Source organism: Talaromyces amestolkiae (genome assembly GCF_001896365.1).
Source record: "Talaromyces amestolkiae strain CIB chromosome Unknown scaffold19.1, whole genome shotgun sequence".
Classification (NCBI taxonomy): Eukaryota; Fungi; Ascomycota; class Eurotiomycetes; order Eurotiales; family Trichocomaceae; genus Talaromyces; species Talaromyces amestolkiae.
The window spans coordinates 25,206-51,606 of NW_024468055.1; the positions used below are offsets into that span (position 1 = coordinate 25,206).

General features: G+C 45.4%; 6 protein-coding genes across 6 annotated transcripts; 4 read left to right on the forward strand and 2 right to left on the reverse strand.

Annotated features, from left to right (window-relative positions):
- Positions 1-105: 105 nt before the first annotated feature.
- On the forward strand, positions 106-5,932 carry BHQ10_008343 (uncharacterized protein; the record flags this gene model as incomplete). Its single annotated transcript, XM_040881138.1, has 4 exons — positions 106-761; positions 4,052-4,861; positions 4,914-5,285; positions 5,404-5,932. 4 exons carry the CDS (start codon positions 106-108, stop codon positions 5,930-5,932), a joined length of 2,367 nt encoding a protein of 788 aa, XP_040736845.1.
- Positions 5,933-6,105: 173 nt separating this feature from the next.
- BHQ10_008344 (uncharacterized protein) lies at positions 6,106-7,723 on the reverse strand (the record flags this gene model as incomplete). Its single annotated transcript, XM_040881139.1, has 3 exons — positions 6,106-6,365; positions 6,418-7,409; positions 7,482-7,723. The coding sequence occupies 3 exons, from the start codon at positions 7,721-7,723 to the stop codon at positions 6,106-6,108; spliced, it is 1,494 nt and encodes a 497-aa protein (XP_040736846.1).
- A 2,143-nt stretch (positions 7,724-9,866) lies between these two features.
- Positions 9,867-12,116, forward strand: BHQ10_008345 (uncharacterized protein; the record flags this gene model as incomplete). The annotated part of the gene is made up of 6 exons (XM_040881140.1): positions 9,867-10,098; positions 10,154-10,364; positions 10,418-10,490; positions 10,558-10,654; positions 10,715-11,352; positions 11,409-12,116. 6 exons carry the CDS (start codon positions 9,867-9,869, stop codon positions 12,114-12,116), a joined length of 1,959 nt encoding a protein of 652 aa, XP_040736847.1.
- A 777-nt stretch (positions 12,117-12,893) lies between these two features.
- Positions 12,894-14,441, reverse strand: BHQ10_008346 (uncharacterized protein; the record flags this gene model as incomplete). The annotated part of the gene is made up of 1 exon (XM_040881141.1): positions 12,894-14,441. One exon carries the CDS (start codon positions 14,439-14,441, stop codon positions 12,894-12,896), a length of 1,548 nt encoding a protein of 515 aa, XP_040736848.1.
- An 898-nt stretch (positions 14,442-15,339) lies between these two features.
- BHQ10_008347 (uncharacterized protein) lies at positions 15,340-17,510 on the forward strand (the record flags this gene model as incomplete). The annotated part of the gene is made up of 2 exons (XM_040881142.1): positions 15,340-15,759; positions 15,816-17,510. 2 exons carry the CDS (start codon positions 15,340-15,342, stop codon positions 17,508-17,510), a joined length of 2,115 nt encoding a protein of 704 aa, XP_040736849.1.
- Positions 17,511-24,191: 6,681 nt separating this feature from the next.
- On the forward strand, positions 24,192-26,068 carry BHQ10_008348 (uncharacterized protein; the record flags this gene model as incomplete). The annotated part of the gene is made up of 4 exons (XM_040881143.1): positions 24,192-24,289; positions 24,353-24,678; positions 24,786-25,569; positions 25,759-26,068. The coding sequence occupies 4 exons, from the start codon at positions 24,192-24,194 to the stop codon at positions 26,066-26,068; spliced, it is 1,518 nt and encodes a 505-aa protein (XP_040736850.1).
- Between the last annotated feature and the right edge of the window lie 333 nt (positions 26,069-26,401).

Here is a 26,401-nt window from a genome sequence, read left to right on the forward strand (position 1 = left end):
TCGCCTTTATTTACTACGCGCCCTACTATATTTTGTAAGTATCTGCAACATCTAACATTCTTTTCTCGACGCTTACACTTCTTTTCACAGTGACCAGTGCTCAAAATGGCGGACTCGACGGAAATTCCGTGCATCGCCATCGCCCCCAAGGCACCACATACACATACTGTCGTCTTTCTGCACGGCCGTGGCGACAATGTACACAACTTTACTCGGGCGCTAAACTTTTGGCGCGATTCCCAAGGCAAAACACTAGCTGATAGGTTTCCTTCTTTCCGCTGGGTGTTCCCTCAGGCCCCAAAACGCCAATGTGCGACGTCTTCAGACATCTGGCCGCAATGGTTTGATGTCTGGAATGTCCGAAATTTTGCCGATCACGAAGGACTCCAGGCTATTGGGCTCAAAGAGGTTGTTCCAGCTATACGAAACATTTTAAACAGCGAGTCCTCTCTGTTAGGAGGGCGGTTTGATCGCATCGTCCTAGCAGGAATAAGTATGGGCGCAGCCACTAGCGTCCACACACTGTTCAATCTAGACGTGCCAGCAACTCAAGGCGGCAGGCTTGGAGCGTTTTTAGGATTCTCCTGTCGCTGTCCATTTGCTGGTAGAACATTATCCGAGATGCGAGATGTACTCGATTTGGATTGTGTTCCCGATCATGACAATACTCTACGAAATACACCAATGTTGCTTGAGCACTGCGTTGACGATCCGCTAGTATTGGTTGAAAATGGCCGTGGGTTACGGGACATTTTGCGTGGGTATGGTGCACAGGTTGAGTGGAAAGAGTACCCCAGGGGAGGACACTGGTTCAACTCACCACAAGGAATGGATGACGCTGTAGATTTTCTCAATACTCACGTATTAGGCAATTGAACGATATCAAATCACACTTCTAGAGTCGGCCAGGAGTTCTCCTTGTAGATGATAGGCCTTTTCCAATCCGCTATTTCACTTCGTGTAGAAATGCCACCGATCGACGTTCGCCAGCTAATAGGTAGGTACGCAAAAAAAATTTGATTAGCTAGGTACATTCGCCTCTATCCATGTCAAATCCAGGGACTCGGTTAGTGAACCCTTCTCTTGGGGGACTACCATTTATAAATAGGCACATTTAACTTGAAACTCTTTGAAGTTTCATGCCTAAAATTACCTAAATATCAGTGCATTTTCTATTTGGCTCGCCAGTGACGAATTTTATGATAGCCGCCAACTTAGCCGCTGAACCATCCCAAGCCACTGTAACAGCGGCGTTGATTTGCCAATTTTGGCAGTAGCATAAAAAACTAGTATTGAATGATTGGATAAATTGGGTTCGTTCTTAATGGCTGTTTGAGAGACCAACAGAACCTTGGATGTCTTGAGCATAACATCCAATAGTTTACATAATATTCGAGTCATATCGCCAATCGACCCTAGTCAGTGCCGGCGTCAGGGTTATAAAAAGTGATGGGTGTGTTTCAGGTCGTTCGAGGCATAGGCGGATATTCGAAATGAAATATAATATAATCGTAGCCGTGAGAGTCCGCGAATTTCACGTCAGAAACATATCGTTAATAGTCATCCACAGCAATTCAGTTTATAGGTACCTATCACAATAAGGTCATACCTGCTCAAAGATTCAATTTTATATACCTCGAACAAAATCCGAGACACATTCATCATGACTACCCAGAATTCTCTATATATCACCCTTCAATATTTACGTACTGTGGACGGACGGAATAAATATGTATGTTTGATTATCGATTAGTTCCGCCACATTGGAAACTTGCATTTAGCAGATACTAAGGACGGCATTAGCATTGGGCTCTATATAATACAGGAAGCTCCCCGCCGCAGGGTCATCTACTTCACGCCACAGATACAGGAAAAGCTCCGCTGGATCTCTACAAAGAGGTTCGGAAAGTAACAAATCCTATCAAATCAAGAACTATGGTTGTGTGTCTGAAGATCTCAAACTCGCCCGGTATTCAAGTTCTTGAGCATTATGCCTCGTCTATACGACTCATGGATACCCGTTACCTCCCTCGAGGAGAAAGGCAATGGACTTGCCGTGTTTGGGTCAAGCAGTTGCTTAGACTTTTGCACGACAATCGCTACATTCAGCTACCATGGAGCACAGGTATGACGTCCCAAGTTGATTGACGCCTGTTTATGTTCATCATTAATGTTATTTCAGACGCGATTGAACAATGCTGTCAGACTGTCGCAGATAGGAACATTCGCTCTATGGGTCAAGTCAGAGTCTTCAATGACATGAGTTGGACACAAGTCATCGCACTGAGCCCCACCACGCCCATGGACCTTGATCGTACCGCAGCCGTCGCTCGTTATTATGGATCATCTCCTATGGATATCGATTCAAGCGGCTTCCGTACAAAGCCCATGTCAACTGCTTCCTACACTTCACATCGCTATTGATTCGAGGCAAGATCTGCGAGTAAGTCAACGAGGCCCTGTTTGTCTTGTGCCACTATGTATAACGCATGTCTATTCATGTGTCCTTATTTCTTTGCGTTATCTGTCTTTCAATAAGGTGTTCAGGCGTCAATGTATTTGCTTTAGATTTTGTTCTGGGCATGCATCTCTCCTCAGCCTGGGCCTTAACAATGGCAGGATGATTGACCGGACCGAATTGGTCTTGTTTGACTAGAGTATTCCTATCAATAATCCGTTTCTTGCGTGATTCTCATACTTTCTTCTACTTATTTGCGGCATGACACTGGAAATGCGACAGAATGGCGAGCATATTCCTCACTCCACGTGCTTAACACTCTCTTTCTAATCATCGGGGTTGAACATGGCATGAGCGTCGTGATGAACTTTTTCAAAGTCGATTGGTCGATTGCTGTCTTTGCAAAGTTGAACACTAGGAGAATTTTTTGTTAGCCTACAAAGGGGATAATAAATCTACCTTAAAAGATGCTTACCCTTGCTCCATATCCTCGAGAGATTCGACTTTGGTCTGTCCATGTCATCTGGGAATAGATCTACGTCAGATATTCTTCTTATTCTGACAAACAAGTTTAGTTGGCTCGGCTTACCAAAGGACATCGTACAGCAGGACCAATTGCTAAGCCAAGCACGAAGATAGAAACTGCAACTATAAAACCTCGGTGCTAATGAAAACTCATCTATGACTTCTTGTATGACTCAGAGTATGCTGAAGAAGTAAATGTAACGACGAAAACGGACCAGGTTACGATGGCCGTAAGGAACCACTCCTAGTTGAGCACCAATTTATTAGATTTTCTGACTCATCCTTCTGAAATTTAACACAAAAGGGTCCCGTTTTGTGCCTTGACCGCTTTATCAATGCGTGCGTGCGTTTTCTCGATGTCGGGATCCTTTGTCGTTTTGCTGCTCATTTGTGAAAACATGTTACATATTCTATCGATGCGGCCAATGGCTAAATGTCCACTAGTTGATATCAAGCTCAGATGGACAAAATTGATACTGAGAATAAGCGTAGCCTGAAAAATTAATTACATATAGACCGATCATATTCAGGAACAGCCAGTCTACAGGTTATCGACTCTATAAGCAGGTTTGCTGATAACCCAAAGGCCCAACTTGTTCTGTCGGGGGACGGAAACTAATATCATTGGCTGAGCAGCCGACGTCGGCAAGAAGTATGATTGGCTTAGAGGCTTTTCTAAAAGAAAGCCAATAATATTGATTTCCGCAGTGGATCTTGCTCCTTCCTCAGCAACAACATCCGAACCGAGCTGACGAAGTTCATCTTCTCCAAGTATCGCCGTCTCCTCCCTCGTTTTATGGAAGTCAGCAAAGGAGAAGTCATGGATACATCCTTTCAGCCGGATGATGACCACGATGCACCGTCCTCATTACCGCATAGGCCACGATTGAGGATTGCCAATGCTTGTCAAGCCTGTCGGGGGCGGAAGGTTAAGTGCGACGGTGTTCGCCCACAATGTTCAAGGTGTCTGGAAAGGAGGAAAGAATGCATGTACAAATCCGAGCCTCTTATAGTTAGGCGCCGAACAAAACGCGTATCCGCAACAGGATATGAACCACCCATACGCAGTCATGTTGTCGACCGACCGTCTACATCTGTCTCGAACTCTCAGTCAAACGACCCACAGCTTGCTGAACCTTTATACTCACTGAATCATGTGGAGGATACTCAAAATCCGGCTCCGGAGGACGATCGCGCGTACTACACCCCGTATGGGCAGTTTGCTGGCGACATTACAGCCGCAGTAGACGACAGAGCGGGCCTCGCTCCGTCGCCAGTCATTACAAGTCTAGTCCCCTTTGTGGATGCACCACTATTTGGAGAAATAGAGTGGAGCCATTCAGGTAGTGGTATTGGATCGCCCACAAAGTTACCTCCCCGTGCATATGCCGATAGACTCGTGGGTGTATACTGGCAACATGTCCACCCAATCGAGTCAATCCTTGACAAAAAACAGTTTTTACGCGACTACGAGGGTATATGCAACTCGCACAATACTTCTGTCGACGGCAATTGCACACTTAAACTCAGTATAATTAATCTTGTCTTTGCTTTAGCGGTACAGAGGCAGGAAACGATCCCTGTACAACAGCGTGATGATGAGGCCAATAGCTATTTTCTGCGTGCATGGGCGCTTCTTCCTCTAGAAAGAGTTTTGTGGGAGTCTGGCTCGCTCGAGATGGTTCAATGCTTGATGCTTATGAATAGATATCTTCACTGTACCAACAATCGACAAAAGACCTGGACGACGGCGGGTTTAGCAATGCGAATTGCTCAGAGCTTGCGCTGCTTTCTCGCCTATGACTCTTCGTCCAAGGAGTCTACCAAGGATCGGAAACTGAAACAACAGATATGGGCAAGCTGTGTTGGACTCGATAGGTTGGCAGGTTATTAGACCTCCGTCGTGTACTTTACACTGACTGAGGTTTAGATGCGTGTCGTGGTCACTCGGCACGATATCCACTTCATTCCCGGTCCTTCCATGGCAAAGCACTGAAGGATCCGATCCCACACCTTTAAATGACGGTCAACAAGACAAAAGTAACATGGAACATCTGTACTTGGAAATTTATGAGATTGGAAACCAAATCCAATTAGCACAGACGCAAACTCGGAATACTTTTGGAGCTAAGTTGGGTCTACCACGTCCATACCGACAAGAACAGTACCACTCTGTGGCAGTGCAGTTAGACACTTGTCTTGATAGGTGGGAGAGTAAACTTCCTACTCACTGGAAGTTGCAGAATCTCCCACTGGTCATTGATAGGGTCTCTCGGACACATGGGTATCTGTTGCAATTTCGGTAAGACATACTCGTTGCCATCTTTGGGATGAATAGATCGCACTATCTCGATTTATTTTGCTTTCTAGTACTGATTATAGTATATAAGACTTCTTCTACAGCGAATTTTCCTCTTCAGACCGCTCTTGGCACGTGTCTACTCTATCAACTTTGACATGGTGCAAAATCAAACGTCAACTAACCCATCGAGCCTAAGTGATCGGGTTATCAAAGACTGTGCTACAGTTTGTGTCGAGGCAGCACAAAAGCTCACAAAGATGATCATCGAGATACTAGMCCCTTACGAGCCAATGGGTCTCCTGCCATGGTGGTATCGCATCTACTATTTGCATATCGCAGGAACCCACTTTTTGGCAGCAATGTTTTCGGCTGAGCTTTTCACCGAGTCGGTGTCGAAGTCGTGGGATGATGTTTTGTCGGCCCTCCGAGCACATGAACATCTGAGTACATACGTATCACAATGTATCAGGAAGTTTGAGGCTCTATCAACGAGGATTGCTCAAACAAGAAGAAGTAAGGATGAGGGCAACAGCGATTTTCCCCTCGAGTTTCAAGGTGCCGATATTTTCAGCAATGATATCTTCCAGGACTTGGGCTGGAACTTTGACGATTTTCTCTACGATAGCGGAGCTATGATGGACGGCTAGCCGTAGTGAGCAGCCTCACGATTCTAGCTATTCGAATCATCCAGGCTACCTCGGCACATTCTAAAATTAGGATCCTGCTTCCTGAAAGCTTCATGTATACGCATTCTAGCTGGATCGAAACGATTCGCTCAACGTTCTACTTGTGTTCTATGATCTTGAAACTAACTGGCGGTTTAATCCATAGTGACAGCCTCTACTAACGCACCACGTCCCGATTGTACATGTTTAGCGGCCTCAACCAATTTCTCTCGCAGTTCTTTGACCGTTGTGACTCGAGATGCTTGCATCCAATCAGACTGTGCAGCAGCAGCTTCGGCCAGTTTCGAGTAACTCGGAGACGGGCTGATGGAAATACTTAGCTCGTCGTCTGTGGCATCTTTGTTGAGTCCTTCCGGATATACCAGCTCCGTTGATTTGCGTGGTGCTTTCCAGCCTATCGCACAGTCAGTACATCATGCAATGGCAACAACTTGGCCTATACATACCCCCATTGTTCAGCACTATTGTCAGGATAGGGATATTGTGTTTATACCCAACCCATATGGCACTTGTCGGAGATGCACACATGAAGCTTCCATCACCAACGACTTGACATACTATACCGGGTTTCCTTTCATCGTGAAGCGCCATTCTCACTCCCAGGGCTGCCCCGTTGCTCCAGCCGATACCAGTCGCACCGCAATTAATCCAGCCTCCAGGAAGACTGGGTTGGAGCTGGTCGGCAATTAGGGTAGATCCGGTTACAGCTTCCACTACGAAGGTGGTATCATCCGGTAGACATTCTCGCAAAAGCCGGCCAATGTTGTGCGCATCTAGTGCCGCGTTGTTTTCAAGATGCGGTAGGCTGTCAATAAGATCCAATCGCTTTTTGTGCTGTACTGCTAAAGCTTTCCTGCGTGCGGTATACTCTGGATTTTTCCGTACATCAACAAACTTTTTATCCAGATGTTGAAGCAGCTGTGTGAGCGCAGTGTATGAGTCCGACCTCCAACGCCCGTGTGCGGGAAAGAATGAGACTGGAATCTGCTGGTTCAATGGATCGACGTCTATATGGTAGAAAATGGCATCTTTGCGCGGCGGGTTACGTGCTGGAATCCACGGCACGTCGCAATCGAGCATGAGTATAACGTCTGCATCGTTGGCATCTTTATTGTCACCCAGACGGAATCCAAGTGATGCTGGATGATCGAAAGGGAAAGACATATCMCTCCCGCCAGTGTCATGAACTCGAAGACCTGGAATCTTGTCGGCAAGTTCGACCAGGAGTTTCGGGGTTCGACGATCACGACCTGAATATCCAGTAATCACAAGCGGTTTCTTCGCATTGACTAAAGCTTCTGTAATATCGCGAACCGCATCATCCGGCAACGCACTAGGTCCGATTGGAGCCCATTTAGCTTGCTCCAGTGAGTACGGCTGGATTTGTTCAGCTAACACTTCTCTGGCTGCAGCAACATATACAGGACCTTTCGGAGAGCTAGAAGCAAACTGCAGTGCACGTCCTATCGTTTCTTTCGCATTCAGCCCAGTTCGGATTTCTCCAACATACCTACAATACTGGCGCACAATTGCCTTTTGATCAGCAGGCTCCTGGAGCCAGTGCATATATTCCGTTCGGGAGCCCGTCAATTCTCCAGATTCCGTGTACGGACAGAGACCCGCGAAGATGAAGACGGGCGCACGGCCAACACTGGCGTTGTGAACACCATGTGCAAGCGCCTGAGTACCAACGTCTACATGGACAATTACTGCCTGCGGCTGCCCAGTCACGCGAGCGTAGCCATCAGCCATGGATATTGCCGTGATTTCACTTGGGCATGTTATAAATCGAGGCCAGTTGTGTGGTCGCTCTCGTTTGCCTCTGATAATAGCTTCAACGATTGGTGGATGGTCGGAGCCAAGATTGACGAAGCATGTTTTTACACCGGCCTAATAAATTAGATTGTATTATTATTGTCGCTTACAATGCTATTCTTACCTCCCACAAGCCTTCAAACAGGGCGAATGCTGTAGTGTATCTGTATCTATTAGCATAACAATATGGCAACTTTTAAAGAAACCCTCACTTTTCAGCTTCAGCATGTTTAGCTGATTGCGTTGTAATTGTTCGCCTGGGCCGAAATTCAGACCGATTTGCATATCTCGGGCAGACACGGCTGGTAGATAAATGAAAAATTGGTGTCAGACGGACGCTTGTAAGTCGATTTGACTTCGGAATCCAAGCGGACGAGGCCCGTTTTGCAAAGCCGGCTCTGGAAAGCATCGCGAGGTCGGAAATGGATGATTTGAACTCACCGCGTTAAGAAACAAGAGGGGTCGAATTAATGATTTGTCAATCACTCTATTACTAGTGCTGACTGGGCGACACTACTTTCGGAATGGCATGCATCATCACATGATTCTGGTTCCTTCTTCTTGCTTGGAGCCATCTGTTAAATGCCTAGAAGAGGTCTGTAATTTGATTAGGCTACTTGTAAATTTTCGTTATTGAAAAAAAATTATTCTGTTCTTTGGTCATTTGGTAGGATAGTCTGCAGGAGAGGAAGCTGGACGCGGACCGCGTGGCCAAAGCGACATCATTGAGTCATTTACCCGGCTCAACACGGCAATGGTAGCTAGCTCGTTGCGAATGCGGAGATCCCCAGGTTTTATGATTCATTTGCTCTATGTTAGCTCTAGCCGACATGATAACCTGCATAGCGATCGGGGGAAAAGAACAAGATAATTGTCAGAAAGTAGGTATCGGTGATTGTGATTCGATATCTTGATGTGTACGTGGTTATTAAAACCACTGAATCGAATTTCTAGTAGAGTACATGGAGGACTTATCTAGCTTCTTTAATATACAAGATCATAGTTTATTGCGCAAGTTTCAAACCTCAGGAATCGCGGATACCAACTTGGACAAAGATTATTATCAGTTTAGCTCATGTGATTAACATATATAATAAGCTACACACCTCGGAAATTAGCATCCCTTTGAATCTTACCAAATATACCTTCATTTTTGTTGCCCGGATAGGCGACGCTGCCCAAGTAGGTCGCCGGTTTATCAAATCTCCGGCCAATCGCCTCGTTGGGACATAGTTTAATGGCTGAGCTTTATCCTCAGAGATACAAATATCTGATTTATTAGTGATTAAGAATTGGCCGGCATGGTACCTCGGTTGTTGAAGGCATGTTCGGCATACTTTATTATTTCAAGTTACCTAGATGACGATAGCAATCTATTCTCCTAATTTATTTCAAAATGCACAACCTAGCCCATACAAATACTGCCAAAAAATGGAAGTGATTTCTGACATAGTACTTCGTCACTATAGCGACCAATGCAGATCAATTGTGGCTGCGCGAATGATTCAGTGATTCTCCGCAAATAAGATGACGACGCCTTCCCATGCCATATCGTTGATTTGGGCGTCTGCTAAGCTTTTATCCCGTTCCTGCATCTAAAGAGAGGGGTGTTACACTCGGACACGGAAATTTAGTCAAATCTGCATTTAAAGCTGACGAAACAAGTTTCCAGGGGTCGGAAAAACCGCGGAAAATTACCGGCAGTTGCTAGATGTATGAAACCAACAGAAATGTGCAAATTTAATGTGAAGGATTGGTCCATAAAGCTTGTGGCTTGCATGAGCTTAATTTTAAAGTTGGGATATACCGACACTTTAATATGGAATAATAACGCAATTATGCAATTATCATAGTTTGGACTGCTGATTGTCGACCAGAAAACGATATCATGTATCAATTATGAGCAATCATGGTGAACAACTGGGTTTTGAGTAATGATAGAGATTTGAGAGCGGAAATTGGTTAATGTTCCAAGCATATAAAATGATTCAAATTTCAGACATTCTAGCTTTCTTTCCTTTCTCATCCATGAGCTTACATCGATAAGAATTTGAACTGCACAACTGTAGATTGATCGAAAATGACTGGAAGTCTCATTCTAGCTCTGGCTGCCTTGCCTCTATTCTATGGAGCTCTTGCTTCTCCATCTGGGCTCGAGGCCAGGGTGACTGGTACCTTGGATTCTTGGATCGCTGAAGAGAGTTCATTTGCTTTGGAAGGAATTCTTGCAAACATTGGTTCATCAGGGGCCCTGGCATCTGGTGCAGCGTCCGGGATTGTGATTGCTAGCCCAAGCACGAGCAACCCGGATTGTATGTTGAACCTCTGATACGCTGAGCATATATTCATTTCTGACAAATGGCTTAGACTTTTATACATGGACTCGTGACTCTGCTTTAACAATTAAACAGCTTGTTGAGCTTTTTATAGCAGGGGATACTTCGTTGCAAACCATCATTGAGGAATACATTAGCGCTCAGGCTTATCTCCAGACCGTGTCCAATCCGTCTGGAGATCTGTCTACTGGTGGTCTTGGAGAGCCCAAATTCAATGCGGACATGACTGCTTATACCGGAGCGTTAGTATCACCCCGAAAAGTATCCTGAAGGGCTGCTGACAGTGAGGAATTAGTTGGGGACGTCCACAAAGAGACGGACCTGCGCTTAGAGCTACGGCTTTGATTGCCTATGGCCAGTGGCTAGTGGTAAGCTTACTGAATCTAAATCACGCAAGAAAATAAATTACAATAGTGTGTGCTGATCCTGCCCCAGGACAATGGATACAGCTCTTGGGCTTTGAGCAACGTTTGGCCGGTCGTTGAAAATGACCTTGCCTATGTGACCCAGTATTGGAATCAGACTGGATATGGTACTTCTAATCCCAAACCCAGGAAAAGTGACCAAGGTAGAGAATGTTGACTTTGAATAGATCTGTGGGAAGAAGTTGATGGCTCGTCATTCTTTACTATCGCCGTGCAGCACCGTGCCCTAGTTGAAGGAGCCAATTTTGCAACTTCCCTGGGAAAGACTTGCACCAACTGCGCGTCTCAAGCTCCTGAAGTGCTTTGCTATCTACAGTCCTTCTGGACGGGAAGCTTCATTCTTGCTAACTTTGACAGCAGTCGATCTGGCAAGGATGCTAACAGTTTATTGGGAACTATCCACACCTTTGATCCCGAGGCTGCTTGTGATGACACTACTTTCCAGCCTTGCTCATCTAGGGCTTTGGCAAACCACAAAGTTGTAACGGATGCCTTCCGCTCCATCTACACCATCAATAGTGGTATTGCGGAAGGCGAAGGTGTAGCAATCGGTAGGTATCCTGAAGATAGCTACGTCGGGGGAAATCCTTGGTTTTTGTGTACATTTGCTGCTGCGGAAGTCCTCTATGATGCTCTATATCAATGGAATCAAATTGGTTCCATTACAATTGACAGCACGTCACTAGCATTCTTCGAGGATGTATACTCCTCTGCCGCTGTTGGTACCTACTCTTCTTCGTCTACAGCTTATTCAAGCATCGTTTCTGCTGTGAAGACATACGCCGATGGATATTTAAGCATTGCGGTATGAACTCCAGCTGCGCTATCATAAGCCTGAGAATTTGGCTGACACTACAATAGCAAACCTACGCTCCGTCAAACCTCACCCTTTCAGAGCAATATGACAAGAGTACCGGAGTATCCATTTCGGCAGCAAATCTGACTTGGTCTTATGCAGCTTTCTTGTCAGCCGTCAATCGACGGGACTCAGCAGTACCAGCAGCTTGGGGCGAGACTTCTGCTAGTAGCGTACCTGCAACTTGCGTCGCAACTTCAGCTACTGGAACCTACAGCACGGCAACAGCTACAACATGGCCTGCTACACTTACCGGGGGTTCTACTGCTGCCACCACAACTACTACTACCGCAACCGGAACAACAAGTAAAATGACCAGTTCCAGCACTACTACCAGCAGTACGTCCAAAACAACGACGACAACGAAGACCAGCACAGCATGCTCAACACCAACCGCAGTCGCCGTCACATTCGACCTGATCGCGACTACAACCTACGGTGAAAATATCTACATATCCGGATCTTCTTCCCAACTCGGTGACTGGGACACCAGTGACGCCGTTGCGTTGAGCGCAGCAGACTATACTAGCTCTGACAATCTCTGGTTTGTGACAATTTCACTCCCGGCTGGACAATCATTTGAGTATAAGTTCATCCGAGAGGAGTCCGATGGAACCATTGAATGGGAAGACATTTCAAACAGGGACTACACTGTTCCTGCAGCTTGTGGTACAACTACCGCTACTGTTAGTGACACCTGGGATACAGATTAGGTTTGTGAGCTCGTTGGTACGATACTAAGTCTGTCCGATTTTGACGGGTGGGGGGAAACCTCTTGTTACTTTGAATATTTTATGACCTACTTGATAGCAAAAAAGGTTACTTGATATATCCGAATGTATTGGCGACGTTCATTTCAACATGTATTGTTTTTAAGAGTGGAACACTCGATGTATGAAAGTTAAAAAATTGTTCAGTTGTATTGCTCGACATTTACCATGAAATTGTCAGCTTTAAGACCTGAAAACAGAGCTCAATTCATTTGAAGGTTCTTTTGCAACGTCTTTGCGAGGCCTCTGATGTTGCAAAAGCATACTTGTTCCTTGAATCTGATGAAAAATCAAGTTCATCACCGGCATTAATATAGAAGTTCATAGTGGAAAAGTCGTGTAGATTAACTTAGAACTAGCGAGTCCATGATTGATACAGATTTGCAAAAGCAAAGTAATTTTTTGCAATGCGTTGCCGGAGAGGACGTGGAGGCTACATGAAAGTAAAATCAAGGTATTTACGCAGCATAACCTTGTAAGCGCAATGGTAGTCACCAAAAGTGTCCCAGCCTGGGTTTTTTTTCCGCACTGATTAGCAATAAATGAATAGGCCCAGCTTTGCGATAAAATATCAGATTTGCTATTAGGTTCAGATGAAGTCTTGAAGGAGATTTGCCGTATTTGTCCTTTATTGAATCTGACAAGAAGTATAGTATAATTCATTCTGTGTGCAACGGACGGTTCTACCACTACCGCTATCAGCGACCGCAGAGGAGTCAATCAAAGTGAGACTGAAAACACCTCCACAGACTGCAAAGTGGCCGTCCCTCCAATTACCTCCAAAGATAAGCCATCAGAAGAGTTACTAGGGAATATAAGATCAGATATAACTGCTTCTCCTTGTCCTCCAAACACTTCCACGGAGCATGTGTCGACTAAAACTCGCAAGTAGACTAGCTCAGTATTGTCCCGTGCTAATTGCGCGCTATGGATACCTCCTGCTGCTGGGTCATAGGAGATATCCCCACTCGCGGTTCGATCAACGGAGAGCGTCGAGTTTGATTGGGAATAGCGGATGACTGTCTGCTCAGATCCCCCTTTTCGGACTGCTAGTGACAGCGTAGCACCTGAATCAACACTAAAAGCGATCCGGACATCTAAGCTACTTCCGTGAATTGATGAAAGTAACGTCTGTTTTGGCGCAATTGTCTGATTCTGAATGCTTGCGAGAGTGCTATCGACTGTGCTTAATTCAGCGATTGGCTGCTGAAGAAAGTATTGCTTTGAGCCGATTTTCTCGAGTGTTAATGTCCTCGGAAAGGAAAGCATCCCTTTCCAGGTGTTGGTAGGAGGATTTGAACCATAACTGTTCATCACAGCGGCGATGATTAGCCTACCATCTGATGCAGGTACGTTTTCCCAACTCATAGCACCATCAAAATCACGACCGTAATCTAGCCATAACGTTGAAGAGTCCACAGGATCAGCCAGGAATGTTTCCCCATCAAAGGATCCCGTAAGTGCCACAACACCGTTACCACCAGCCGGAGATCCCTGAGCTGGTGTAAAGATTATAACCCAGGTGGTCTCATTAGTGCCTTGGATAGGTAGTTGAAACATATCCGGCACTTCCCATCCAGTGATACTAGATGGGAATCCCTCGATTTGGGAAGCTAGCAGGTCACTCATCCACGTCCAGCTTTTCGCATCTAGTGACGTCCAGAATGTTAATTTGTCCTGGCCACCATGCGCAAGGACCATAACCCATTTTCCTGACGGTTCATGGAAGAACACTTTAGGATCACGACTTTCGAGGCCTCCAGTCACATCATGAGGTGCTTCCAGAGCTGCCGATATTATTGGATTACCGGAGAATTTCAACCATGTTGTCCCAAGATCTGTGCTGTAAGCAAGGCGCTGATCCTGCGTTCCGTTCGAAGAGGTATACCCAGTGAAAAAGGCTAAGTACGGTGGATTGGTAGACGTGCCTAACCTCGATGTATTATTAGCATCATAATAAGAGGTGCCAGTGAAAGATTCAATTCCGTTTTCGACTGGAATTGCGACAGGCAGATGATCCCAATGGAGTAAGTCGGAGCTGGTTGCATGGCCCCAGCACTCATTACCCCATACATTTGCTGTTGGGTCAGCCTGATAAAATAAGTGCCATGTTGAATCAATCTTAATCAGCCCATTGGGCTCATTCATCCAATTCTCCGCCGGGCAGAAATGAAAGGTTGGACGATAGTCATCCGCCACCGCTAGCTCAACGAGGGCACAAATATATGAAAGGGCATTAATCGCCAAGGCAATTCTTAGGGATATCATGATATGGGATATGGCTCGCGAAGTGGAAAATTTGGCTCGTTCAAAGAGGAAGTGAAGATAGAGTGCCTTGGTAGAATGAGTAATGAACTAGGTTCTCAACAGTCGCAGACATGAAGTATTTATAATGCCATCATTGTAGCTAATTTCATCTTTCCAATAGACTTCTAGCGACAACCTTCATTATCAGAAATACTAGCGTGAACATATGGAAAAAATATGATGTGACAACCGAACCCCCCATAACAAGGAACTGTCCGGTAGTGGAAAAACACGATTTCGCCGAGATAATAGCAATGTAACGTAACCCATAAGCTCAGCATATGGTTAAACAGTGATTTTCATCGGTCGCAAACTTAAACTAAAAGTGTATATAGATAGGTGATGCATCGGGAGGTCTGGTATACCAATTTATAAATGTTGCCGATCTCGGTTATACTCCGCGAAACCTCTTATTATGCTTTAAGCAATAAACGATTAGAATGCATAGCAAAGAGTTCAAGCTTTGGTTGCATAATGAGGAATGTAATGACCGATTAATCACCGAGTCCGTTGACCGATCCTGGGGAAAAGTGCGGGATAAGATATTGCGGAGGGCTGTCACGCGGAGCCTCAGATATGCTCCGCGAAATTCTTGATTGTTAAGGGTTTTCTGTTTCAACTCTACATCGTCAATGGCTGTGTTTTTTGTTTAAAAAAACCTTAGACCAAGTCAAGGAGCAATGAGCTCCGCACTTTCTCCACTAGCGAGGACATAGCAGAGGCGTCAGCTTCTAATGACTTCGTCCGTAAGTTCGAAGTCTTGCTCTGAAAAATCAAATATAAAACAGAAATAATGTCTATTTTCCTCAAGCAGCCAAATAAAAATTTCCATACTGCTTATCTAGACAAACGATTCAACATGAAATCGATGAATTTCGGGATGCTGTTGAAGGTGCTTCTTCTGGGAGCATTTGTGTCCCAGGTTGATGCAGCCCAATCCAAAGAATCATACACGGAACTCTATCGTCCTCAATACCATTACACTCCTGCACAGAACTGGATGAACGACCCAAATGGCCTTGTGTATGCTGATGGTACATACCACATGTATTACCAGTACAATCCAGGTGGCAATACCTGGGGGGCGATGTCCTGGGGCCATGCCACCAGTGATGATCTCACCCATTGGAAAGAAGAACCTGTCGCCCTCCTCGCGCGTGGATACCCAAACAACATTACTGAGATGTTTTTCTCTGGAAGTGTGGTCATCGACGAATACAATACCAGTGGTTTCGGCCGCAAGGGACATCCGCCCTGGGTGGCTATGTATACTTCCTATGTGAGTGTCGTGATCGAAATTGACAGTTCATTGAACTTATGTAGCTTCTTGTTTAGTATCCGTCACAGCAGGTCTTGCCGAGTGGGAAGCAAGTTCGCGATCAGCAGCAAGCACAGTCCATTTCTTATAGTTTGGATCATGGGGCAACATGGACTACCTACGATGATGGCAATCCTATCATCTTGGATCCTCCTAGCCCATACCAGGACCAGTATCTTGACTTTCGGGATCCAAATATTTTCTGGCATCAACCTATTGAAAAATGGGTTGCTGTTATCAGTCTTGCAAAAGTTCACAAGCTCCTCATATATACATCCTCAAATCTCAAGCAATGGAACATGGAGAGTGAGTTTGGACCTTTTAACGCTGTTGGAGGTGTTTGGGAGTGTCCGAACCTTTTCCCGTTGCCTGTTGATGGAGATAAATCAAAGGTTAAATGGGCTGCCATTGTCGGTGTTAATCCTGGAGGCCCGCCTGGAACTGTGGGTTCGGGCATACAAAACTTCGTAGGTGACTTCAATGGGTCCATATTTACACCAGATCCGAAGAGCATACATGATGGGGGCCCCCCGGATGGTAGTCTGATATTCGAAGATTTTGAGGGAAACCGTTCCTTTGCCGATCGCGGATGGGTGGCTACTGGCGACTTCATAGGGACATCCCCCACGGCTGGTACTCTGCCAGGTCAGAACCCGGTGACAGGCTTCCTCGGAAAGCAGTTGGTCAACACATTTTTGAATGGGGATTTGACTACAGGAACTCTGACATCACCTCCTTTCAATGTTTCGTATAAGTACATAAACTTTCTCGTCGGAGGAGGGGACAATATCAACCAAACTGCAATTCGCCTCCAGATCGATGGTAGTATTGTGCACGCTACAACTGGATCCAATAGTGAACAACTTACTTGGCAAAGCTGGGACGTCAGTGCCTTTCAAAACCAAAGTGCCGTGATTGAGATTATTGACCTCGCCACGGGGGGCTGGGGCCATATCAATGTTGACGAAATCTCTTTTGCCAATTCTCCAGCCACAAATAACAACGCAAACTGGCTAGACTGGGGTCCAGACTTCTACGCTGCCCAAGGCTACAATGGCCTGGCCCAGTATCAACGGACGATTATCTCCTGGATGAACAACTGGCAGTATGGTGCTACCATACCAACGAGCCCTTGGCGCAGTGCAATGACCATTCCTCGTCAGCTTTCTTTGAAAACAATCGATGAGAGTATTGTTGTAGTTCAGCAGCCTGAAGAAAGCTGGAAGGCTATCAGTCGGAGCAGGAGTGTATTGACCTTACCTTCTGTGACTAATATTTACAATCTCGGTGATATCGGGAAGGCAGTGGAAATTCAGTTGACATTCCCGAGCACGGAGGCAGCAAATGGAAAATCTGAGTTTGGAATCACTGTTCGAGCCTCTGAAGATTTCAGTGAGCAGACACGAATAGGATATGATTTCACAACTCAGCAAGTGTTCATCGATCGAACAAAATCCGGGGATATCTCATTTGACAGCACATTTCCAAGTCTCTACTATGCTCCTCTTTCCCCAAGTTTGAATAACACTGTAAAATTACATATTTTCGTGGATTGGTCAAGCGTGGAGGTCTTCGGTGGACAAGGGGAAACCACGATGACGGCCCAAATCTTCCCCCCCGAAAATGCCACATATGCGCAGCTTTTCTCTGAAGGTGGAAGTACCAACGATGTGCAGATTTGTATAAGCGAGGTGCGTTCTACATGGACATAAGGAGTTGAGCTGTATGATTGAAACTGAGCTATGAAGCCCCAAGTCTCCAAAATTGGACTGGGAATGCTCTCAACCCAACATCTCCTAGAATACAAGCCGTCATATAACGGAAAGTTAGCTTGTGTATCGCGACGCTGAAGTCTGTAGCGGGATGTCCTTTTCATTAGATGGAGTACTGTTCTTAAGGATCTAGTAGTTCTTCCTTGCTCCTTTCCATTTCACTGGGAGGGGCCTAGAGGAATACTCATTACTTTTCATCGATGCGCTCAATATAAATATACTATAAGTCATCAATTTTGCCTTATGCTTACCTCATATTGAATTACTGAAGAAGGGCATGTACCCGTAACTTCGTATGATCGCGTATCATAGGCATAATATGTGTTGAACATTGACCTCTACAAACTGTGCAACCTGTTCTCTAGCACTTCTCCCATGTGTTTTACTGACGGGCTAAGCTCGCCGAATCTCTTAAGAGTATACAAGGTATCTTTGAGATGTTTCCAGATACTAGGTGGAAAAAGACTTTGGGGTTGCAGCTTGTCCACTGTCCAAATAGTCACCATGGACACGATGAAAAGGCTACTTACGTAGGTGCAAATGTCAAACATCAGCAAACGAACATAGAATAAAGGGAATTGCTGTTATTCCATATACACATACCTTGCTGCAAGTGGCCAGGACTTTGGAACACATACCCTAATGGCGGAATTGGCTGTCTCTAAAAAGCTTACTATCGAATTGATAAATAGCGAAGCGTGGGTGAGTAGCTCTGATACAGAAAGATCAAGTGTAATGGCATGATAGATCGCTGGCCAGTAGCTGGAAACTTCATATGCGTGATATTTCGCTCGAAGAAGAGCAGCGTACTGGTGGCAATTGGCAATATCCTGGGATATTGAAGTCGCGCTGAAGGACGGTAATGGTGGCAAAGAATCTAATAGCCACTGCAGGAAAAGGCGGTCTCCCACGGAGGATGTGCTTTCTGATTCTAGCTTAGTCACCGAGTCCATATGCTTATTTATCAAGTGTTGCAAATGTAGCTCTTGTGAAAGGTGTGAGGAATCACGTTGCAAATGACTATGGGGATTCCCCGATGGAGTCGACCATGAGCGAGGAAGACCAGATTCAGCGAAGATGTCCCAATGCTTGTCATAGATAGGAGAAGCAATAGGTGCGTAGAAGCCACCGGGTTGTGACCGACTGCGCGCTGAAGGTAGATTTAAATGCATTGAGATCTCACTGGCCTCTTTTTAGGTATGTTTCAAGTGGTGGAGGAGAGAAAACTCGCACGGATATGAAATACGGACCTTTCAATCATGTATATTGCATAGTAAGTGCGTTTTATCAGTTGGGACTCAGTGGAAATCTTTGAATAGGCTTTTCTGGCTATAAGTTAGCTGCATAAGGCGAGCAAATTCACCACGACACTGCGTTTCCCTTCATATTGCGGCAATGAAAACATACCTTCTGAACAGTGAATGTATACGGAAGGATGCTATTCGGATATATCCGTAGGATTGCAGTGGTTGCATTCGACAGGCAAAATATATACTAAAGAGAACCAAACACTGAATGCTTACAACGCTGTCTTCTTGGAGTACTATTGGAAGCATCGATGAGGCAGCTTCAAAATGAATAGAGGATGACTGTGTCTGAATCAGAGTCAATGCAATTGATACAACGAGGAGACTTGAGCAGGACTTGGTCGAAGGCGAGAAACATGAGCTGTTCGTCTCAAAGAGGTGGTTGGTGACGCTCGGATGAAAACAGGGGTACCAAATGTGAACCCTTTCCGTAAAAATGCGCAGAGTCCTGTTGGTGAGATGTCTTCGTTACTTCCTTCCCTTTGAACTGTTTCATTGATATGTGACCTACTCGGTGACTTTATCTTCCGGTAATTGGAGAAGATTAGATTCCGCAGAAGCCACGGGAATATATGGGGTGGTGTTTTCTAGTCGATAGACGAAAGACGCAAAATCCGAACGTAAGCCAATTGTCTGCATCAGGGATTGGGATTTGATGCTGATCGGAGGGGCTTGTGGTTGATTATCCAAATATTGGTCACGCTTGCGGAATGCAGGCGGGTTTCTGAGGGKCTCAACTAATGGTGCTATATGGTCTAATCTTTCCCGAATGCTGGAGAGTTCTTGGACGAGTCTGGTGTAATCTGATTAGCCTTTTCAAAAGAGGGAAAAACGGTGTGAAAAGGTGTACTGTGATGGTCGACCCTCCGAAGCTGGCTCATAGAAACAATCCACATCCAAATCAGCGCAAGACGAGCACCTGGGCCTGACTCTGTCACATCTTCTTTTGCGCTCTCGACATTGATTGCAAGCGAAGAAGCCGGGTCGATGTGTATTGATGGCCATGCTTATGATAAATCAATCGAATCTGAATCTAAGTATCATACCACATTGTAGGTTGCTTTGTCGCCCTGGGGCAGTGGATGATATAGTACTCTGATCTGTTTGAAGTTGCGTCTTTGTGATCGATGGACGTATGGCTACCTATGGAGAGTATCGTACTAAATTCAGAGGTGAATTGAAGTATCATACCTTGTGGTAACTGGTCTGTATCTAATGATCTTTATTGGTCAAGCCATCGCGGAACAAGCCCTTTTTTCCGCGAGGCAACTTACTGATACCAATACCTAATCCTTCTTCATTCACCGTGCCCATTCACCCAACCTTGCTAACAATACACCACTCCCGACCGGAGTTCTCGGCAAGCACCCCAGTGGTATGGGAACAGGCTGTTGGGGAGTCGGCACTTAAACTGTGCCTCGATCCGTACCTGGACTTGCTGTAAAGCGCCTGTTGGAATGACAATTTTACCCAGTTTTGCTATAGTCTGCTATAATAGTGTGGCAGATCACTGATTACTACTTCAAGCCAGTCAGGGCAAGTGAAGCACCCCAACCTTGGCATTAATTATCCCCATATATGCCTCCATGATAAGTTGTGACTACATCTTGTTCATTGCGGAGTATCCCAATCCTTCATTAGGTTGGACCGTAACTTTTCGCAAGCCGTGATACATAACGCCAGAATTGGCGCTATCCACCCCATAGAATTGTGCATCTGGCATTGTCTTGTGACGTCGGTTTACTGTTGAACATCGGTCACAAAAAACGAGGTCGTCTATCGGACGTTCGTGCTCCGATAAACAACGCCCGTTCAGCAACTGACCGGGAAATTAACGGAGCACTAGCGTATAGCTGATCGTGTGGAATCTAACCCATGCATATTTCCAACTGGAAGTCCTGTCATCAACATCAGACGCCCCTCGTTAATCACGGGGCCTGAATTTCCACCTTCCATATTGGTCACCAGCGTCCATAAACGGGTTTTGTCATTTTCCTTAAGAGGACAGTGCCTACGGCAGCCTATTCGTACAACCTTGCCAAAATGAAATTTATACAGAATTTACATTGAGCCACAACCTACATTCTAAATTCCACAACGCACAAAGGTCATATAATAGCACAAATTTGATTAGATTAAAGCCTACTATAAATGAATTTTGAAATCACTCTGTAGGGGAGTGCAGAATATCCATGAGTCTTAAGCGTCACTTGCCACGGAACGGTCAGCGACACCGGAGTTCTCTGGCCTGCAATACATGTCGAGAAAGACGAACAAAATGTGATGGTCTGCGGCCTAAATGCTCGTTCTGTATGCACCGGAGCAAAGATTGTTGCTACGAAGGGAATGCAGACCCTCCCTCTCTGTAAGTGAACACCATGCTGCACCAGGCCGACACTCGCCTGTTTTCTAACATAGATTGCAGTTTTGCGGTAGAGTTATGCAAGATTTGGAAACAACTGGACCACATTACCCAGTCCATAGAGCATGGAGCTTCCAACCTTACTTTCTTAGTCAAGGAGCATTTATCAAACGATCTTTTTAATGATCAACATCCATTGGCCGGATTCCCGATCATGACCATCAAGAACCAGTCATTCTTAACGCTTCTGAGCCTAGATCAATCATTACCGATTCAACTGGAGCAAATGGAAAGGACCCGACTTCTTCATCCTCGCCCGAGCAATATCACAGCCGTGATGATCGATTTGGCTCAGGCACTGGAGTAAGTGGCAGAGAAATTACTTGTCTCTTTGGTGGTCGGCCTACAACTGACGTCAAGCATCGGTGGAATGCAGACTATTGGATGCTTTTGCTGAACGTATCCATATTTGGTATCCGATTCTCCATGCCGATTATATGGATGAATTTCTGCAGGCGATATCAACGGCCTTTCAGCCCTCCGTAGATTCTTGCCTAGCTCTTCTGGTTTTAGCCATAGGTTCTCTGACTGGATGTGAGTCTATTTCGCATGCGCAGATGAGACTCCCAGAAAGCATATACATGCAGGCGGCGGAAACTATGCTCCATTGCGTTTTGGCAGATAACAGTACTAGAAGCACGCAGTGTTTGCTTTTGTTTAGCGTTTACTATCTCTGCTACGCCCAACCATGTCGAGCACATGATTTTGTGGCTATAGCCTCACATGGAATTCAAGAAAGTCTGAGAAAGTGAGCACCCAGAATTGAACGTGAATAACACTCTTGTCTAATCTTCATGGCCTATTCCTAGTCAATGCGATGATGAGGATGTGTTATCTCTAACATCAGTCTTCGGAAACTGCTACTGGACTGCGCTTTTGATTGAAAGGTTCTAGTCCCTATTCCTGCGTTTGATATCAATAAATTTGCGGCAGAAAAGATGAATTTTAACTAACTCCGGTCAAAAGCGAGATCACTGTCCAGCTGAATCTGGTCGACAGTGGTATTTGCAGTATGGATTCAGTCATTAAAGTGCCAGTCAGCTACGAGACCTGGATATGGCATCCTTCTCTTCTCTCTGTCAGCGGAACTGGAGATGGATCTGAAGAGATAATGCTTAAACAAGCCCTGCGCCAGCACGACTTGTCGTATTTTGTGGCTGAAATCGCGATGCGGAAGCTGCTTCAACGTTGCACATTGTCTGTTCAAAGATTGTCACAAACCAAATTCTCATATGCGTCCGTGATTGCAGCAGAGCTCGAGCGGCAGTTGCAGGAGTGGTACGATCTTCTTCCAGATGAATTGTCTCACAGGCGTGATCATGGCGACACAATACCTTTTAGAGGGTCAGCGCAAGCGCAATTCTTGCATACGCAATGCTATGCATTCAAGGCTTCTATATATTGGCCAGCAGTCTACCAGGCAATGATGAGTGGGGAGGCCGCCGATGACCTCCTTCTTCATTGTCGGAGCTTTTTTGATAATTACATCGAGTTCATCGCAAGTGCGGCTATATCTGTCAGCATATGTATACCAAATATGTGGACATTGTATGCAAGGTAAATTATTTTATTCATATATCGAAGAGATTTTTACTGGCTAACCAGATACAGCGTGTTTACAATATCAATGGCAGCCCTAACAGCATCGTCGGCAGCGTGTCTGGTTGGTGCAGTCTCCCCGAAAGTGCTGCAGAGTTTGGAAAAAGCAGGTCGTCTTTTCGAAAATGTGACAGGGGTCAGTCCCTCGCTTGCCAAAATGGGCACAATATTGAAGGAGAGAAGTTTCCATTAGACATCGCTTCCTAGCTAGTGCTCCATGAAAAAAAAAAAAAATCACCATTTTTAATAGGAGTTCGTTCTGTTATCGTATTTAACATCCACAAAAATAATTGTCAGCGTTTGATCGCTCCTTTTTAGCAACGTTCTTCTGGTATCATTTGCCAAAAAAAAAAAAATATCATGTCACGCTTTCCTATGAAGAAATTCGACGGGATCACATACTTGATATACTTGTGAATCATTTGCATTAGGATTGGCGGACAATGCCATGGATATATACCACATCGGTGACTGATCAGCATTGTCAGTCAATATGTTCTGGCTATCTATATTGATCTTTTGGCCAAAAATACGTTCCGACGTGGTGCTCATCATATATGGGTCAAGTGAGCTTGGAAAAGGGTGTAACCAGGGCCGTGGCAGATCGGATAGTTTCCTCGGACCGAACTCGGGATCTCATTCGAAAACCTCGTACAATGCTGTGCGGGACCTGACAGGGGTTTGTATAGGACACAGCTCATCTGTATCTGGGGTATTAAAGAAGTCTAGATCAATAATACCAGCTGCATCGCCAATACCGGCCAGTCTTATTGGTGCTAATATGATATGATAGCCAATAAATTTCATATACTCGACTTATTCTTACTACGGTATAAGGGTCAGAAGTACGCTAGGTAATGATATGTTTCACCGCATTCCAAGCGGATACTTCGGTAATTGTAGCACGGTCTACAACCTGACCCCAATATAGACGGAAATGGAAATAGTCTGCTCCATTGAGCTATTACATGGTAGGCCTGAACGCATCGACCGGACTTGTCTCTTCCGGTAATTAATTTTGGGAGCATCTCCACCGCTCCGCTGATCATGCGACTGTTTGCTCTCTCGTCTCCAATGATCAATTCGATCGTATTCGCGGAATATATCCACTCGTCCGCGGTTTTACAGTATGCTCGCGGCTAGCTAGATCGGTCAGCTAGGCTGTTCATAACAATGCTGGCCCATTGAGGTTCCTATGCATCAATGCTATCCGGTTATAAGTATCCGGCCCCCGCTCCCTCATTCCGCGTTATTTCACAACCAAAAATCTACCATCCTTCAAAGTGTCCGAAAATGGGGTTTTTATTCGAAAAGCCAAAAGATAGCGCCGGTAAGGCGTGGCCTGCAATTGTCATCAGCGGGTTTGTAGCATTCGGAGGAATTCTATATGGGTGAGCTCAGTCTTTAACCATGCCCGGACAATGATGCTTTTGATTTCATGCTAATTGCGATAGCTATGACACTGGCACTATCAGCGGTGTTATCGCTATGCCTTACTGGACCCAAACCTTCTCAACCGGCTATAGAGACAGCTCCGGCAAGTTGAATATCACTTCCAGTCAGACATCAGCTATAGTATCGATTCTGTCAGCGGGTACTTTCTTCGGTGCACTTAGCGCTGCTCCGATGGGCGACATTATTGGACGTCGTTGGGGGTTGATTATCTCGAACGGTGTCTTTGTATTCGGGGTCGCCCTGCAGACGGCTGCAACAGCCATTCCTCTCTTTCTTGCCGGCCGTTTTTTTGCGGGATTTGGAGTTGGGCTTATCTCTGCACTTGGTAAGTATAATCATCTCCTCTTCTCTGCGTATGTGGGATACATAAGCAGCGGAAGCCAATTGAAAAGGAGAAAAGATATCAGCTGCTGATTGTTGACATCTACTTAGTTCCCCTCTACCAGTCGGAGACTGCACCAAAATGGATCCGAGGGTTCATCGTAGGCTCTTATCAATTCGCAATTACTGTTGGTCTTCTACTTGCGTCGGTCGTGAATAATGCGACTCATGACCGAAATGACTCCGGGTCCTATCGTATCCCCATTGCAGTCCAGTTCGCTTGGGCGATTATTTTGGTGATCGGTGTCTTTCTACTCCCAGAAACGCCTCGGTATCTTATCAAAAAGGACAACTACAACGGTGCTGTGAAGAGCCTAGCCAGACTCCGTCGCCTGCCCGAGGATAACCCCGCCCTACGCCAGGAGCTTGCAGAGATCCAAGCCAACCATCAGTATGAGATAAGTTTAGGAAATACTGGTTACCGTGAATGCGTACGGGGGAATCTGGCCAAGCGTCTTCTTACTGGCTGTCTCCTACAGGCTTTGCAGCAATTATCAGGTATTAACTTTATCATTTACTATGGCACACAATTCTTCAAGAATTCCGGCGTGAAGAACGAGTTCGTGATTAACCTAATCATTAACTGCGTGAATGTCGGTTCTACCATTCCTGGTCTCTATGCAATTGATAAATGGGGTCGGCGACCGGTCCTACTCTTGGGAGCTATTGGAATGACCGTCTCACAGCTGTTGGTGGCAGTTCTCGGTACTACAACCACGAGCCAAGACAGTATCGGAGAAATTGTCGTTAACAACGCGGCCGCCCAAAAAGCCGCCATTGCCTTTATCTGTATATACATTTTCTTCTTCGCCGCTTCATGGGGCCCGATAGCTTGGTGAGTGTCCCTTTCCCTCTTCTCATGTCACATTCCCGAGATTTCCCAAGCACTTTCAAGGCAGTTTTTCTAATATGTGGGATTAAAAAACTGTAGGGTCGTGACCGGCGAGATATTTCCTCTGAAAACTAGAGCAAAATCGCTATCTATGACCACTGCGACGAATTGGCTTCTTAATTGGGCATTAAGCTTTTCAACGCCTTATTTGGTCAACTATGGGCCCGGCAATGCGAATCTACAATCGAAAATCTTCTTTGTTTGGTTTGCTTGCTGTTTTCTGTGCATAGCATTTGTTTACTTTCTGATCTATGAGACAAAAGGGTTGACGCTGGAAGAGGTGGACGAGCTTTATAGCGAAGTCAAGGATGCAAGAAAGAGCCCAGGTTGGAAGCCAAGCATCACATTCATGGAAATGACAGGCAAGGCCCAGGCATTCGAAGATGAAGCAGCAACTGAAGAACAACGCGAGTTTGAAAGAAACCACGAAACTTCCACGTGATCGCATGGCCAGAAGATGGAAAAGCTAGGTGTTTAAGTACTTAAACAGCTGAGAACGGCCATTTATGGTGCAACTGAAGTTGTCAGTTTTCTTTTGTATCCTTGAAAAAAGACATCCACAATCACAAGCGTGTATTTTAGGTTGGACATGCCTTCGCACAAATTGACATTGGGAGCCTCTGAAATATCAACAGAAGAATATTCTGTACACAACGGTCATAGAAAAACACTCGAAGGATGTTCGTTAAATATCGTATAGTGGAGTAAAGTATCAGCGTGATATATTCGGTTCTACTTGATCAAGATAAGAATTATTGTTAAGCTGCTATTCTCT